Source organism: Oryctolagus cuniculus, chromosome 15 (assembly GCF_964237555.1).
Source record: "Oryctolagus cuniculus chromosome 15, mOryCun1.1, whole genome shotgun sequence".
In the NCBI taxonomy this organism is placed as follows: domain Eukaryota; kingdom Metazoa; phylum Chordata; class Mammalia; order Lagomorpha; family Leporidae; genus Oryctolagus; species Oryctolagus cuniculus.
In genome coordinates, this window is record NC_091446.1 from 20,381,619 (window position 1) to 20,398,927 (window position 17,309).

The following is a 17,309-nucleotide window of genomic DNA, read 5'->3' on the forward strand; positions in this document are numbered from 1 at the left end:
AAACGAAACGGCGCGCTGCGGTACGGCGTCCTCTCTCTAACTCAAGGCCGGGAGACAGGCATCGCCCGCATGCGTGGAACCCGTGTCCAGCCCCAGGCCTCACAGCCTCGCGGCGCCTCAGCGAAGCCCGGACCCGCGACCGGCGGGCGGGCGGGCGGGGCCTGAGGGTGGGCGGGGCCAAGCGCGAGCGCACGCCACAGAGGGGGGCGTGGTCGGCGTGGCGCGCGGGCTGCCGGCCTTGGCGCGCGGCGCCCTCCCTCCTGCCCTGCCGCGGGTGATCAGCTGGTCTGCGCTCCCCTGACGTGTGCCGGGGCACGTCACTGCCGAATGGCAGCCTCCAGAAAGGCACCGCGAGTAAGGTGAGGGGACTCTGCCGGGGAGCCGGCGCCCGCGCTGTGTGCGGCCACCCTGCCCGATCGCGCGTGTTGCACCCGGGAGGGCAGGGGCGAGCGAGTGAGGGGCGGTGGGCGGGCCGCGGTGGGGCTAGGGCCCATGCTGGCCCGATCCCTGAGAGTAGGAGCCGGGGGACGGAGCCATGCAGCCGGGCGAGATCCGGTTCGTTTCCGGCGGAGCTTCGGGCACGCTGCGGGAGCCCAATCCTGGCCTTGGGACGAGTGTTCCCAAAGACCTGCCGTACTCGGCCCGGGCGCGGTGGCCCTCACCGCCCCCAGGCCCCACAGGAAGGCCCCGTTACTGCAGGAAGTTGGTTCCTCCTGGCTCCTCCTCGGGTCTGGGGAGATGTGCGAGCCCCCCTGCCTTCGCCCCTGTCTGGGCGTCCAGTCCTCCAGTTACAGCCCTGACAGTACTGACACCTGCATTTTGCCCGACTGATCTGTTACTGCCCTGAAGCTGGGCAGCCGCGGGGCCCTCCCCACCCAAAAGGTTTCAGAAGCTGTGTGAGTGAATATATTGGCATAACCTTGAGGGATATGCCTGGAATTTCTCCCTGGGCACAGGTAAGGGACAGGGATAATCCCCTGACCTCACGTTAAACATGTGTTATTCCCCCCAACTCCCCATAACTAGAGCATACTTACCAGAGCAGCTAGCAAGGTGAGAGATGGAGAGATAGGATCAGAATTCAGAGGTCAGAAGCTAAGTTCTCCCTGGCAACGCACCGGGGGGTGGGGGCACCCACCCTCTAATCAGTTGAGAGGTGGGAGAACTCACTTTGCAGTTAGAGCAAGCTTACTTCTGAACGCAGACCATGGCCTGTGCTTGTGTTTGTGAGTGGACTGGCCTCAAGCCCGCCTTCACCAGAGCTTGTCTTTGCTGCAGTGTGTTAGAGGTGAACAGAGAACGTGAGTTGCCCCGTGGAAGGCTATAGGGAGAGGGGTAAACCTCCTTGGGGAAGGAGCTTTTTGTAAACTGAGTCCTGGACATGGAGTCAGCTGAGTGAATAATGAGTTGAGGTTGTAGGCCCAGAGATCATCTTTGAGGACAAGGCAGTCTTTGCCGGATTCATAGAATCACAGTATTTTAGGATCAGAAAGGTCTTTCAATATCAGCTGCTACAGCCTAATTACCTGGCACCAGAGTCCACTGAAAGGTGGAGAGAGGGAAGGCCATTTGTCCCGGGTGCCTCTGCTGGTGGTAGGATTTTGAGTGCCTTCTGTGTGAAGTGAAGATTTCTTTCAGTTTCAGTGATAGGAACTGAACTCAAAATTGTCTTGGTAAAGTGGAGTTGAGCTAGCTGAGCCCAGGAACACCAACACTGGCATCAGACTTGGCCTCTCTTTTGCAACTCTTGGCTCTGATTTCCTAAGCATTGGCTTTGTCCTCAGGCTGACTTTCTCCTTAAGGAGGGGCAGTTTTAGCTGACAGCCCCAGCAGAAATAGAGTCCTCTTTCCTGATGACTGGGGCAGAAGCCCCAGCTCTGAATCCCATCTGGCGTACTTGATTCTATATAATCGTCCATCCCTGAATCAATGATTATAGCCAGAAGGATGGATTAGCCAGGCCTGGGTCCCAGAACCTAGTGGGTGAGTGGATGAGACTTATCCCAACCCCTTTGACTGAAATCAAGGGGGGACAGCCTCAAAGGAAAAACCAGGGTGCTTATCCAAAAAGGAAAGTTGGATTCTGGGTAGACAAGACAGTTTGGCTTACTTCCTCCCCCAGAACTTGTTCCATTTTACCTTTGTGTCATCTTACCAGGTAGATTGAGCATGCTGATCTTTGTTTTGCACTGTCCTGAGTAATAGACATGTATGATTCTCATCATGGACTGGTGTAGAGGGGGAGGTAGAGGGATGGGTATCCAGAGCTCTCCTGGGATTTCTTTTGCAAAGAGAAAGAAAAACGAGGTCTTTAGTACTTCTGCCATAATGATCTTATATAAAGATTGAACCAGGAGGTGCTGTGCAGTTTTGTTTTTTTTTTCCCCCACTGTTACTCACCTTGTGGCTCTTCAAGACATGGAGAAAGGTGTAGGCTGAAGAAGCCCCAGGAAGGGGAAGAATGCTAGCTGGAAGTTGGGAGGCCTGAGTTCTAGTTCTAGCTCTGTCACCAAATAGCACTGAAGTGTTGAGCGAGTCGTTGGATCTCTGTTTCTCACCGTCTTTGTCCAGAGGAGGGAATTGCGTTACATGGTCTCTGAGGTACATTCTTGTAGATTTAACATTTATTGATAATCCTGCTTTGACAGAAGCTGTCCAAGAAAGTGAGGGGAGGTTGGCTGTTTGACACTACAGAGACCAGGGGGTTATAAGAGCAAGGCAATTTATCTGCTTTTATGGCTGTTGTGATCTTGACAGAGAGATGGGGGTGGTGGTGGTCACAGAGAGAGCTTGAACCCGCCTGGCAGAACTGGTTTCTGATCTTCACTTTGTAGGTACAAAAGTGAATGGGCTATGTAAAGTTCTCTTTATTTCTTTTGTCAGGTGAATTAATAGGACTACTCTGCCGAGTCCTATGTGTCTAAACCAGTGATTGGGTCCAGTTAGTTTTATACATGTATAATACAGAAAATTTGACTTCCTTGACTCATCATGTCAACTTATGAAGTCATGGGAAGTTGAATGAGAAGGTAATTTGTATTCTTATATAAGAAAAAGAGGTCTGGGAAGTCCTGTGGTGTAGGAGGTTAAGCTATTGCTTAGGATGCTGTCATCCGATATCAGAGTGCTGGTTTAAGTCCTGGCTCCTCCACTTCTGATCCAACTTCCTGCTAATGTGTGACCCGAGTGCTTCAGTTCCTGCCACCATGTGGGAGACCCAGATGGAGTTCCTGGCTTTGGCTTGGCCCAGCCTGGCTATTAGGGCCATTTAGGGAGTGAATTAGTAGATCGAAGATCTCTCTCTGTCTCTCTTTCTTTTTTTTTTTTGTTACTCTGCCTTTCAAATAAATAAATATATAAATAAATCTTTACAAAAGAAAAAGAGGCATCTTTGTAAAATTTGTAGTGATGTTTTTGGGATACAATTCATTATCATACATTCCATCTATTGAAATGTATAATTAAAAAATTAATTCACTGAGTTGGGCAACCATCACCACAATTTTAGGATATGTTCATCACCCCTAAGAGAAATCTTATACCTATGCTCAAGCCCTCCTTATTTTCATTAGTCCTATACTAGCCCTTGGGAGCCACTAGTCTACTTGCTGTCTCCAAAGATTTGCCTCTTTGGGTCATTTTATATAAATGGAATCATGCACTATGTAGTCTTTGTGACAGACTTTGTTTCCCTTAGCGTAGTATCAAGGTTCATGTATGTTGTAGGTGGCTACATGGGGAGGCTGTCCCACTGCCCAGCCCCTTCTGACCCTCTAAGGGTGGTGGGGCAGAGCTTCTGGGCTTCCTTGGGACTGTGGCTGCTGCTGCTGCTTTTATAGATTTATTTATTTGAAAGTGACAGAGGTCTTCTTTTTAAAAAATATTTATTTGAAAGGCAGAGATAGAAAAAGGGGTGGAGAGAGAGAGGGAAGGAGGGAGGGAGGGAGGAAAGGAGAATCTTCCATTCATGGGTTCACTTCCCCAAATGGCCACAATGCCTGGAGCTGGGCCAGGCCAAAGCCAGGAGCCAGGAGCTTCATCCAGGTCTCTATCCAGGTCTCCTAAGCAGGGGCTTAAGTACTTGGGTCATCTTCCATTGCTTTTCCAGGATCATTAGCAAGGAGCTGGATCGGACGTGATGTGGCCGGGGCACAAACTGGCCCCCAGATGGGATGCTGGCATTACAGAGGCTTAACCTAAAATACCACAGTAGGTGTGATTTTTAAAATTGTCAAATAATATTCCATTAGAAGGATAGAATGCTTTCATTTATCCATTCATCAGTTGATGAGTTGATTGACACTTAGGTTGATTCATTTTTTGGCTATTAGAACTATAAACTTTTGTGTACAAGTTTTTATGAGGTTATTTATTTTTAATTCTATTGAGTGCATGCCTAGGAGTATATACTTAGCTTGAGTTATGTGGTAACTCTGTGTATTTCAGACTGTTTTCCAAAACCCCTACATTTTATATTCCCACCAACAATGTCTGTGGGTTTTAGTTTTTCCACATCCTCACCCATACTTGTTATTGTCTGTCTTTTAGATTATACCCTTCCTAGTGGATGTGAATCATTGTGGTTTTGATTTACATTTCCCCCATGATTAATGGTGGTTGCATTTTTTCATGTGCTTCTTCACCATTTATATATCTTTATTGAAGAATATCTATTCAAATATTTTCTCCATTTAAAAACTGGGTTATCTTTTTGTTGTTGTTGTAATAATTCTTTATAAATTCTAGATGCTGACTTCAAATATTTTCTCCCATTTTGTGGGTTGTGGGTTGTCTTTCTGCCTTCCTTCTTCTTCTTCCTTTTTTTTTTTTTTTTTTGGAAGATTAATTTATTTATTTGAAAGACAGAGAGAGAGGGAAAGGAGAGAGGGAGAGAGGGGGAGAGGGAGAGAGGGGGAGAGGGAGAGAGGGGGAGAGGGAGGGAGGGAGGGAGGGAGGGAGGGGGGAGAGAGAGAGAGAGAGAGAGAGAGAGAGAGAGAGAGGTCTTCTATCCACTGGTTCACTCTCCAAGTGGCTACAATGGCCGGAGTTGGCCTGATCCGAAGCTAGGAACCTGGAGCTACTTCTGAGTCTCTCATGCGGGTGCAGGGGTCCAATGACTTGGGCCATCTTCTTTTTTTTTTTTTTTTTTTAAGATTTATTTTATTTATTTGAAAGAGTTACAGAGAGAGGTAGAGACAAAGATAGAAATCTTTCATCTTCTGGTTCACTCCCCAGGTGGCTGCAACGGCTGGAGTTGAGATGATCTGAAGCCAGGAGCCAGGAGCTTCTTCTGGGTCTCCCACGTAGGTGCAGGGGCCCAAGCACTTGGGCCATCTTCTACTGCTTTCCCAGGCCATAACAGAGCTGGATTGGAAGAAGAGCAGCTGGGACTGGAATTGGCGCCCATAAGGGATGCCCACGCTTCAGGCCAGGGCTTTAACCTGCTGCACCATGGTGCTGGCCCCTACATTTTCTCTTAAAAGTTTTATAACTTAGCTCTTATATTTATGTCTGTGATCCATTTTGAGTTAATTTTTGTAAACGGTGTGAGGTGTACCAAACTTCATTCTTTTGCAAGTGCTTATTCAGTTGTCCCAGCAATGTTTGTTGAAGAGACTATTCTTTCTGCATTGAATGATCTTGACATCCTTGTTAATAACCAGTTAATAGTAAATGTGAGGCTTTATTTTTTTGACTCTCTTTTTAAAAAAAATATTTATTTGTGGGATGGGGAAGTGAGAGAGCGAGAGAGCATATATGACTCCCTGCCCCCGCATCTGCTGCTTCACTTCCTAAGTGCCTGCAGTCGCTCCTAGTTGTGGCTATAGTTGTGAACTGGGAACTCAATCCATGTCTCCCACATGGATAGCAGGAATTCATTATTGGAGCCATCACCAGTACCTCCTGGGGTCTTTATTGGCCGGAAACTGCCAGTTACCATAATGCCAGTTACCATAGTGTCTTCATTACTGTAGTTTTGTATTTAACTTTGGAATCAGGAAGAGTGAATTTTTTTTCAAGGTTAGCTATTCCCTGTCTCTTGCATTTCTTCCTTTTTTAAAAATTTATTTATCAGAGTTACATTGAAGGAGAGTCAGAAGCAGAGAGAGAGAGAGAGAGAAAGAGGGAGGGGGAGAGAGAGAGAGAGAAATAGAGAGGGGGGAGAGAGAGAGAGAGAGAGAGAAAAGAGAGAAGCGAGAAGCGAGAGAGAGAGAGGTCTTCTATCTGCTGGTTCACTTTCCAAATGGCTGCAATGGCCAGGGCTGGGCCATGCAGAAACCAGGAGCTAGAGCTTCATCTGGGACTTTCACAGGCACATTATCAAGGAACTGGATCAGAAATGGAGCAGCTGGGACCTGAACCAGTGCCCATATGGGGTGTTGGCATGTGGCTTTACCTGCTGTGCCACAGTGCTGGCCCTTGTCCCTTGCTTTTCAAATGAGTTTTAGGATCTACTGTCAATTTATGCATACAAACCAGTTGGAATTTTGATAGGTAATACATTGAATCTGCAGATCAGTTGGAGAAATATTGAAATCTTGACAATATTAAAACTTCCAATCCATGAACATGGACTGTCTTTCCATTTATTTAGGTCTTTTCTAATTTCCTTCAGCAGTCTCTTGCAGTTTTCACAGTATATATATTTTTTTGCACTTTTGCTAAACTTATTCCTAGATATTTTAGTACTTTTAATGCTATTTTATGTGGGCTTTTCTTATTCATTTCTGGATTGTTAATTGAAAGGACACAGAAATAATTGATTTTCATATATTGATTTTGTATGCTGCATTTTGAACTCATTTTTTAGTTCTAGGTTTTTTTTTTTTTAATATGGATTCTTTTTTTTTTTTTTTTTTTTTTTTTTTTGTTCCCCAGAAACCTTTTATTTAAGGAATACAAACTTCATGTATTTCATAAGTACAACTTTAGGAACATAGTGATTCTTCCCACCATATCCGCCCTCCCACCCTTCTTCCTCCTCCCTCTCCTATTCCCATTCTTATATTTTACTATAATCTATTTTCAATTAACTTTATACACATATGATTAACTTTATACTAAGTAATTCAACAAATAGTATGGGGAAAAAAACCCCTGTTCCTCAACAGTAGAGACAAGGGCTGTTCAAAGTCATTGCATCTCCAAGTGCCAATTTCGTGTCCACAGATGACCTTTTAGGTGCTTTATTATTGCAGATCAGGGAGAATATCTGTATTTGTCTTTTTGGGACTGGCTTATTCCACTAAATATGATGTTTTCCTGTTTCATCAATTTTGTTGCAAATGACAGGATTTCGTTTTTTTTAACCACTGTGTAGTATTCCATGGTGTACATATCTCACAATTTCTTGATCCAGTCTTCAGTTGATGGGCATTTGGGTTGGTTCTATATCTTAGCTATTGTGAATTGAGCTGCAATAAACATGGGAGTACAGATACATCTTTCATATGCTGATTTAATTTTCTTTGGGTAAATTCCCAGGAGTGGGATGGCTGGATCATATGGTAGGTCTATATTTAGATTTCTGAGGTATCTCCATACTGTCTTCCACAGTGGCTGTACCAGTTTACATTCCCACCAACAGTGGATAAGGGTTACCTTTTTCCCCTACATCCTCACCAGAATTTGTTGTTTGTTGATTTCTGTATGAAAGCCATTCTAACTGGGGTGAGGTGAAACCTCATTGTGATTTTGATTTGCATTTCCCTGATGGCTAGTGATCCTGAGCATTTTTGCAAGTGTCTGTTGGCTGTTTGAATTTTCTCTCTTGAAAAATGCCTGGGTTGCTTGTTTTGTTGTTGAATTTCTTGAGCTCTTTATATATTCTGGATGTTAATCCTTTATCAGTTGCACAGTTTGCAAATATTTTCTCCCATTCTATTGGTTACCTCTTGATTTTGCTGAGTTTTTCTTTTGCAGTGCAGAAGCTTCTCAATTTTATGAAATCCCGTTTGTCAGTTTTGGCTTTGATTGGGATCTTTTCCAAGAAGTCTTTACCTATGCCAATGTCTTGTAGAGTTTCCCCCATGTTCTCTCATAATTTAATGGTATCTGGTCATAGATTTAGGTCTTTGATCCATGTTAAGTGGATTTTTTTGTGTAGGATGTAAGGTAAGGGTCTAATTTCATACTTTCGCACTGGGAGATCCAGTTTTTCCAGCGCCATTTGTTAAAGAAAACGTCCTTGTTCCATGGATTGGTTTCAGCTCCTTTATTAAAGATAAGTTGGCTGTAAATGCATGGATTGATGTCTGGAGTTTTCTATTCTGTTCCATTGGTCTATAATTTTGTTTTTGTGCCAGTACCAGGCTGTTTTTATTATAACTGCTCTGTAGTATGTCTTGAAATCAGGCATTGTGATGCTTCCAGCTTTGTTTTTGTTGTAAAAATTGCTTTAACTCTTCGGGTTTCTCGTGTTTCCATATGAATTTCAGCATAGTTTTCTTCGGATCTGCAAAGAATGTCATTTGATATTTTGATTGGGATTGCACTGAATCTGTAAATTGCTTTTGGTAATATGGACATTTTGATGATGTTGAGTCTTCCAATCCATGAACATGGAAGATTTTTCCATTTCTTAGTGTCATCTTCTATCTTTTTCTTTAAGGTTTTATAATTTTCATTGCAAAGATCTTTGACATCCTTGGTTAAATTTATGCCAAGGTATTTGATTGTTTTTGGAGCTATTGTTAATGGTACTGATCTTAAAAGTTCTTTCTCAGCCGTGACATTGTCTGTGTATACAAAGGCTATTGATTTTTGCGTGCTGATTTTTTGTAAAAGATTTATTTATTTATTTGAAAGAGTTACACAGAGAGAAGGAGAGGCAGAGAGAGAGAGGTTTTCCATCTGCTGGTTCACTCCCCAAATGAGAGGGGGGGAGGTCTTTCATCTGCTGGTTCACTCCCCAAATGGCTGCAACAGCTGGAGCTGTGCTGATCTGAAGCCAGGAGCCAGGAGCTGAGAGCTTTGCATGGTACAGTATTGTGGATTGACAATTTTTTTCACTTAAGACTTGGACTATATTTTACCATTCTCTCCTAGCCTTTAGGGTTTCTGATGAGAAGTTAGCTGCTTGAGGCTGGTGCTGTGGTGTAGTGAGTTAATCTGCCACCTGCAGTGCCAGCATCCCATATGGGCACTGGTTTGTGACTCGGCTGCTCCACTTCCAGTCCAGCTCTCTGTTATGGCCTGGGAAAACAGTAGAAGATGGCCCAAGTTCTTGGGCCCCTGCACCTGCATGGGAGACCTGGAAGAAGCTCCTGGCTCCTGGCTTCGAATTGGCGCAGCTCCAGCTGTTACAGCCAATTGGGGAATGAATCAGTGGATGGAAGACTTTTCTCTCTCTCTCTGCCTCTCTTTCTCTTTCTCTGTGTAACTCTGACTTTCAAATAAATAAATAAATCTTTAAAAAAAAAAAAGTCAGTTGCTTTAATTGGAGAGCCTCTGAAAGTAATCTGGCGTTTCTCTCATGCACATTTTAGAATCTTCTCTTTATGTTTTATTGTGGAGAGTTTGATTACAATGTGTCATGGTGAAGATCTTTTCTGATCATGTCTATTAGGAGTTCTATGTGCTTCCTGTACTTGAACGTCCCTTTCTCCAAATTAGGGACCTTTTCTGTAATCATTTCACTGAAAAGGCCTTCTAATCTGTCCTCTCTTTCCACACCTTCAGAAACTCCTAAAACTTACATGTTGGGTCATTTGATAGTATCCCCTAAATCTCCAACATTGTTTTTCAGTTTGCTAATATATTTTTTTTAATTATTTTATTTGAAAGGCAGTGTTACAGAGAGGCAAAGGCAGAGAGAGAGAAGAGGGAGGTCTTCCACCTGTTGGTTCACTTCCCAAATGGCTGCAATGGCTGGAACTGAGCTGATCTGAAGCCAGGATCCAGGAGCTTCTTTTGGGTTCCCAACATGGGTGCAGGGGCCCAAGGACTTGGGCCATCTTCTACTGCTTTCCCAGGCCACAGCAGAGAGCTGGATTGGAAGTGGAGCACCTGGGACTTGAACTGGTGTCTGTATGGGCTGCTGGCATTTCAGGTGGCAGCTTTACCTTCTATGCCATGGTGCTGGTCCCTAGTTTTCTAATTTCTTCTTTTTTTTTTCTGACTGTAAAATTTTCAGATATTTGTCTTCTAACCTTGTATATTCTTTCTTCTGCCTCACCAAGTCTGTTTTTTTACAGCTTTTCACCACATTTTTATTTGATCTATTGAATTCTTCATTTCTAGTATTTCATTGTGATTTCTCTTTAAAATCTCAATTTCATGGGAAAAATTTTCATTCATGTCATGTATGGATTTCTTTAATTTGGATTTGCTTCTGATTATTACTAAGTAATCCTATGATCAATTTTTTGCATTCTTTTTCTGGCTTTTTAAAAAATCTCTTCATCTTCACATTCTAGCACTGAAGTGTCATTGGGTTCCTTTGGGGGCATCATGTTATCTTCCTCATTCTTGTTTCTTGAATTGCTGCGTTTATTTTTAGGCATTTGTGGAGATATATTTTTTTTCTCCCCATGTGATGGCTTTTATCTTTGGTCTATGCCTCTGTGGCTTAGTGGAATATTTGCTCTTTCTGTGGATATCCTGAGGTGTGTGCTGGTTGTGGCCAAGGAACTCTGGTGAGTGCTACAGGGTGAAGGGAGTATCCATGGTGATGCCCAAGTTGGGCGTGGTAAATCTCTTTTTTTCAATCAGAGGAGAGGTTTGATCAACTCTATTGACATAGTCTCACACTCACCTCCTCTCCTCTTAGGAGACTGATGCCTGGGTGCTAGTCCCAGTAGGTACAGTATTCATTCTAATTGTCATAAGAACCACACAAAGGATCCGTGCAGCCCTCAGTGTGAGCACGGATCCTGTAACAATGACCCTCACCAGGGAATCAGGGAGTCCCAAGCATGTGGAGCTTCCCACAGTGACTGCCCAAAGTCCCAGCTACACCCTGCACCCTCTCAAGCAGCCACAATGTTTTCAGTCCTAGCACACAAGGCTTCCAAAGTCACTAGCACCCAAGCCCCCTGTCCGTTCTCCCAGTTAGACTCACTGTGTCTCCTCTTGGCTGGTTGCTCATTGAGCAGACACAAGTTGGCACAGTTGTTCCCTATATTTATATGGTGCCTGCCCTCTCTTGGCTGGTTATGGGGTGCTGGTGCCTGGCGTCTAGGGAGAGAGAAACGTGCCCCCCATTTTTTCCTTGTGGGATGGCAGGTACGCTGTATCCCACAGTGCTCCTAGCTGGCCTCATGCAAGGCTCCTACGCTCAGCTTTATCTCCAGTGGCTTGGGCTGCTGCAGACTGGTCTCATCTCACTCTCCAAGGCTAGTGCTGGGGCTCTTGGCTGCTGGGGTCCTGAGTTGTGCACATCCCCACCCTTCCCATAGTTCCACAGTATTCCTCTATTTGCATGGAGTTTCCTCTGGAGTTTTCTCCCTAACTCTTCCCTGAGATTGCACTCACTCCACTTTTTAAAAACTATCTTCCCCTAGACTAGAGCAGTAAGCTCCCTCCCTATTCCACCATCTTCCAGAAGCCCTCATATGGATTCTTTAGGATTTTTTTTTTTTTTTAAGATTTATTTTATTTGAAAGAGTTACAGAGAGAGGTAGAGACAGAAGAGAAAGGTCTTCCATCTGCTGGTTCACTACCCAGATGACTGCAACAGCCGGAGCTGCGCTGATCCGAAGCCAGGACCCAGGAGCTTCTTCCAGGTCTCCCACACAGGCACAGGGACCCAAGGACTTGGGCCATCTTCCACTGCTATCCCAGACCATAGCAGAGAGCTGGATTGGAAGAGGAGCAGGTGGGACTAGAACCGGCGCCCATATGGGATGCCGGCTCTTCAGGCCAGGGCATTAACCCGCTGCACCACAGCGCCAGTCCCTAGGATGTTTTTTGTATTCAAGATAAATGTCATTTGCAAATAGAGATAGTTCCACTTATTTTCTAATCTAGATTCTTTTGTTTCATTTTCTTGCCTTTTTGTCCTGGATATAACCTTCAGTACAGTGTTGAATGGAGGTGATGAGAGCTGACATTCTTGTGTTACTGATTGTAGGAGAAAGATTTAGTCTTTCAACATTAAGGATGATGTTGGCTATGGCCTTTATAATAACCATTTGTCAGGTTGAAGAATCTCTCTTCTAGTTTGTTGAAGGGGCGTTGGATTTTTTCACATGCTTTTGCTATGTCTGTTGAAATGATCATGTGGTTTTTATTCTTTATTTATCTGATATATTACATTACTTGATTTTCATATGTTGAACCAACCTTGTATTCTTAGAATAAAGCTCACATGGTAATGGGTGTGATCCTTTTTATATTGTTGGTAGATTCATTTTGCTGTAATTTTGTTGATTATGTTTGTTTTTATCAGAGATAGAGCGGTGTCTTACTTTTTATGAAGGAATATGTGGTTCCTCCAGTGGAGAACATCTCCTTCTGCTAAAACAGCTGCCATCTGAGAGCAGGCCTGGAGTGCTTGGTGAAAATGTCTGTCTTTTGCTTTTGGCCATGTGATAGATTGAGATAATGTGGATCTCTCTGCTTCTGCCAACACACAAAAATGTGGTTAAGATTTAATTAGTTACCTTTAAGTTCATTGCTGAGTAAAATTGAAATCCTTTCAGTGACCTACAGTGGGTTCTCTGATGCCTGTTTGACCTTATCTTCTACCACTTACATCCCCCTCCCCCAACACAAATCCATTGAATAGGCCTTTGTGCTTTCTGTTCTTTTCTGGAGTATTCTTCTAGAAAATCACATGTCTTCCACCCCCACTTTTTTTAGGTCTCTGACAAATGTCATCTGTTATCAGAGAGGCCTTCTTTGGTTATTCCATATGAAATAACGTTACCTCCCTGACACTTTCTTCTTTTTCCTGTGCTCTGCCTGTTTTCATAGAATGTATACGAATTAACTGATTGGATAATTGTTTTGTATCTGTTGCTTCTTTTTTTCTATTTTTCTCCTACCTTCCCACCCTACCCCATGTACACTTCTTGAAGTCAGGACTGTTGTCTATTTTGTTCACTTTGGTTTTTATATTAGGGTGTTGATTATGGAAGATTCTCAGTGAATATTTGTTGACCAAATGAACTTGAAAGAAAGGGAAGTCCTCATGTGTCAGGAATTTAGAGGGTCCTTAAAACTTGAATGGTACATGAGTAAGCTGAGCCTGGGAAATTATCAGACCGAGATAGAGGGCTTCTTGTCTGAGGTCCATGGCATTAAACTGTTCCCATATGGGGGACAGGCAACTTGTGTGCATATCTTCTGGCTAAGAAATTGTTGTGAAAATTAGTATCAGAAGTAAATAACAGTGACAGTTAAGTGTGTACATACCAGGGCACATTCTCATAAATAAAGAGTTTCTACTGAAGATAAGCTCTTTTAAAAAATTTCACTTAATTTTTTTAAAGATTTATTTATTTATTTGAAAGTCAGAATTACACACAGAGAGAAGGAGAGGCAGAGAGAGAGAGGTCTTCCATCCGCTGGTTCATTCCCCTGTTGGCCGCAACGGCCAGAGCTGAGCTGATCCAAAGCCGGAAGCCAGGAGCTTCTTCCGGGTCTCCCACATGGGTGCAAGAGCCCAAGGACTTGGGCCATCCTCTGCTGCTTTCCCAGGCCATAGCAGAGAACTGGATTGGAAGTGGAGCAGCCGGGACTTGAACCAGCACCCATTGGGATGTTGGCACTGCAGGTGGTGGCTTTAACCACTATGCCACAGCGCTGGCCCCTTGCTTATTTTTTTTTTTTTTTTTTTTGACAGGCAGAGTGGACAGTGAGAGAGAGACAGAGAGAGAAAGGTCTTCCTTTGCCGTTGGATCACCCTCCAATGGCCGCCGCTGCAGCCGGTGCACCGCGCTGATCCGATGGCAGGAGCCAGGATCCAGGTGCTTTTCCTGGTCTCCCATGGGGTGCAGGGCCCAAGCACCTGGGCCATCCTCCACTGCACTCCCTGGCCATAGCAGAGAGCTGGCCTGGAAGAGGGGCAACCGGGACAGAATCCGGCGCCCCAACCGGGACTAGAACCCGGTGTGCCGGCGCCGCAAGGTGGAGGATTAGCCTATTGAGCCACGGCGCCGGCTTCCTTGCTTATTTTTAATTTGCTTGAGTGGCAGTAAGACACAGAGACAGAAAGACACACACACACACATATACACCCCTCTCCCATCCCGACATACACACACACACACACACAAACCTCTCCCATCCCGACACACACATCCACACACACACACACCCACATACCTCTCCCATCCCGATACACACCCCATCCCTGCTTCACTCAGATTGCCTTCACCGACACACACACACACACACACACAGATGCCTTCACTGACACACACACACACACACACACAGACACACAGATGCCTTCACCGGCACAAACCCTCCCTCCCCCCCCCCATCCCGGCTTCACTCAGATGCCTTCAATGGCTGGGATGAAGCCAGGAGCTGGGAAACTAAAGTGAATGATCCAAATCTCCCACATGGGTGGCAGGAACCCAATTACTTGAGTCTTCAACCTATGCCTCCCAGGGTCTTCGTTAGCAGGAAACTAGAGTCAGGAGCCAGAAGTAAGTGTTAAACTCAGGTATTTTGTTATGTGATGTGGATGTCTTAGCCTCAAGGTTAAATACCCACTTGTGAAAATAAGTTCTTAATAAGAGATAAAGTACACATGGAATGATTGCCTTTATGAGAAAGAAACAGCAAACCTAGCAAACATGAATGAGGATTACTATCTCAAGACTTTCTAATGGAAAGTCTGAAAGAAATTTATAAATAAAATAAGGGCATAAAATCTTTAAAACTCTTGGTGAAGAAATATGAGTAGAAATCAGAGTGAAAAGAATAGGATAGTACAGAGAATATGAAATTGTGAGAAAGCGCCAAATAGAACTTGTCCAAGCGGCTGGCACTGTGGTATAGTGGGTGAGGCTGCCGCCTGTGGTCCGGCATCCCATATGGTTGCTGGTTCAAGTCCTGGCTGCTCCATTTCTGATCCAGCTCTCTGCTGTGGCCTGGAGGGCAGTAGAAGATGGCTTAAGTCCTTGGGCCCCTGCACGCACGTGGGAGACCCAGAAGAAGCTCTTGGCTCCTGGATTTGGATTGGTGCAGTTCTGGCTGTTGTAGTCATTTGGGGAGTGAAACAGCAGATGGAAGACCTCTTTCTTCTCTCTCTGTGCCTTTGCCTCTCTGTAACTCCGCCTTTCAACTAAATAAAATAAATTGTTAAAAAAAAAAAAGAAAATCTTGTCAGGGTGCTTCAAAAAGTTACTGGAAAATGGAATCAAAAGATGAGTATTTTGGTGCAACAAGGTTTGAAATCCATGCATTGTTTTACTGTAATACATATTTTTCATAAGCATTTGAAGATCCCACATAATCTCGTTGTATAGATTAATCATTGCTGAGGAATATTCATGAACTGGAAGCTAGAATTGAGAAGGTTTGCCTGCTTGGAGACATTTTGCACCTGGACGTTTTAGCGGAAGCTTTTGTGCTGTCATGGTTATTGGGGTGAGAGTTCTCATGACTCACCTAAGAAAACTGCTAAGTCAAGTTGATGTTGTGACTGAGTCTTGCCACGTTTACTGTGGTCAAAGTCTGCAACATCCTATTCTTCTCTTTTTAAGGGCTAATCACCAGGATTTTCAACTGCGAAATTTGAGGATAATTGAGCCTAACGAGGGGATACACTCAGAAGCCACAGAAGTAGAAAAAGGTAATAACTGTGTGTTTAAATTAGATGGAACCTTTCAGAAGAAGTTTAGAACTGCTTATCTCAACCCTAAGTTGAATGAGAAGTGCGGGTAAGGAAGTAGTAACTGATCATGATTGGGAATGAGGGGGTGGTGTCTGGTGACTAAAAACCATTTTGTTCTTTGGTTCCCTGGGTGGGTGGTTACTGTTTCTGTATAATTACCATTTTTTAAGGTAATAAGTAGAGAACTAAAATTTTAGGTGTTTCTCATTCTTATAGGGCTATGGTCATGGTGGTGGAGATAGGGTATTAATGAAAATATACTGTCCTAGTTTTTTTTAAACTTATCTTCTGTCACTATTACAGTCTTTCATTGATTACCTTTGAAGTTAGCTTTCAACTTTCTTCAGATTAGGAAGTGAGAAAAAACTTATAGTGCTTTAAATTGGTGTACATTTAGGAATATCTTTCTGGGAAAAACTCCTGTGACCAACCCTTCTCCCTAGAACTTGTTCTGGTGGAGTTGCCAGAAACCAGAGTTCTGAGAAGTGGTGAGTTTGTTTCTGTCCCATATAAACCAGTGTTTTTCCATGGACTATCCAGGAGAAACAGTGTTTCCTTGTAGCTGACTGAAAAATGGACCCCTTGAGGCACATGAGAAACTGTAACTATCTAATTGCTTTGGAGGATCAGTGCTATTATTGCATGCAATTTTGGTTCTCTTTTGTTAAAAAAAAATAGATGTATTCAATACCTTTTGGGCTATTTTAGAAGGTGAGAGAGGAAGGAGGAAGAAGGAGTGGGAAAAAGAGCAAGTAAACAAAGGGAAAATGGTATAATAAGCACATTTATAGTTGGAAGAGGATTTCTCTTCCTTTTCATTGTATACAAGGAAGTAGAAGTTCAGGAGCTTCAGCTGTGTGGGGGTGTAGATCCCCGCTGGAAACTGGAGCCGGGTTGTTTGATTCTGTTGCTCCTCAATATGGTGTCACAGAGCGTGGACTGGAGAGTTGGGTGGGCCTGGTTCCCAGTGGTGTGACTGGCTTGGGTGACTACTAAGCTCCTTTTTAATTCCTTTTCTGTGTAAAATGGAAATCGCGAAACCTCCCTTGGAGGATTATTGTGAGAATACACCACTGATATATGGAAAGCACAGAGAAAGAAACTACTACCTGTAAAGTTCTTGATTCTGGAAGAACAGCTGTGCACGTGTTAGGATGGTGAAAGTGAAGTAAACCAGTGCCCCAGGCCCTAAAACAAGGTGTGTAGGAATCCCAGCTGGTGTTTAGCTCCAGATAAAATGATTTTTTGAGCTTCTAAAGTATATTAGATGCTGGGCATTGTGCCTTCACATGCATTATCATGTTTAATTCTCCTTGCCACCCAATGAGGTAAACGTGATGTGCTTTTCATGTTCAAGCAGTGAAAAGTCTTGTTTGTGATCAAGGCTGAAGATTTGGGAGCTTATTGCTAAAAGCAGACTCATTTAAGCAAGGCTCACTTTTATGTGAGTCATTCTCTTTAAGACATGATTTAAAAATACCTGACAGTGTATGGGCTAATTTTACATCGTGGGCCA

General features: G+C 43.9%; 1 protein-coding gene across 18 annotated transcripts in view; it reads left to right on the top strand.

Annotated features, from left to right (window-relative positions):
- The first annotated feature begins 198 nt into the window (after positions 1-198).
- XPNPEP1 (X-prolyl aminopeptidase 1) overlaps positions 199-17,309 on the top strand; it is a 64,707-nt gene continuing 47,596 nt past the window's right edge. The window contains exons 1-4 of one of the 18 annotated variants that reach the window (XM_070057257.1): positions 285-359; positions 4,109-4,213; positions 5,236-5,303; positions 15,663-15,751. Coding sequence is in view for 3 of the 18 variants with exons in the window: in XM_070057254.1 (XP_069913355.1) it covers positions 4,173-4,213; positions 15,663-15,751 (130 nt within the window). In the remaining 15 variants the exon portion in view is untranslated. Of the gene's footprint in view, positions 360-678; positions 957-1,277; positions 1,302-2,883; positions 3,030-4,108; positions 4,214-5,235; positions 5,455-15,662; positions 15,752-17,309 lie in introns of those variants that run through there. The other 17 variants (XM_070057256.1, XM_070057260.1, XM_051824157.2 and 14 more) reach the window with 17 other exon arrangements.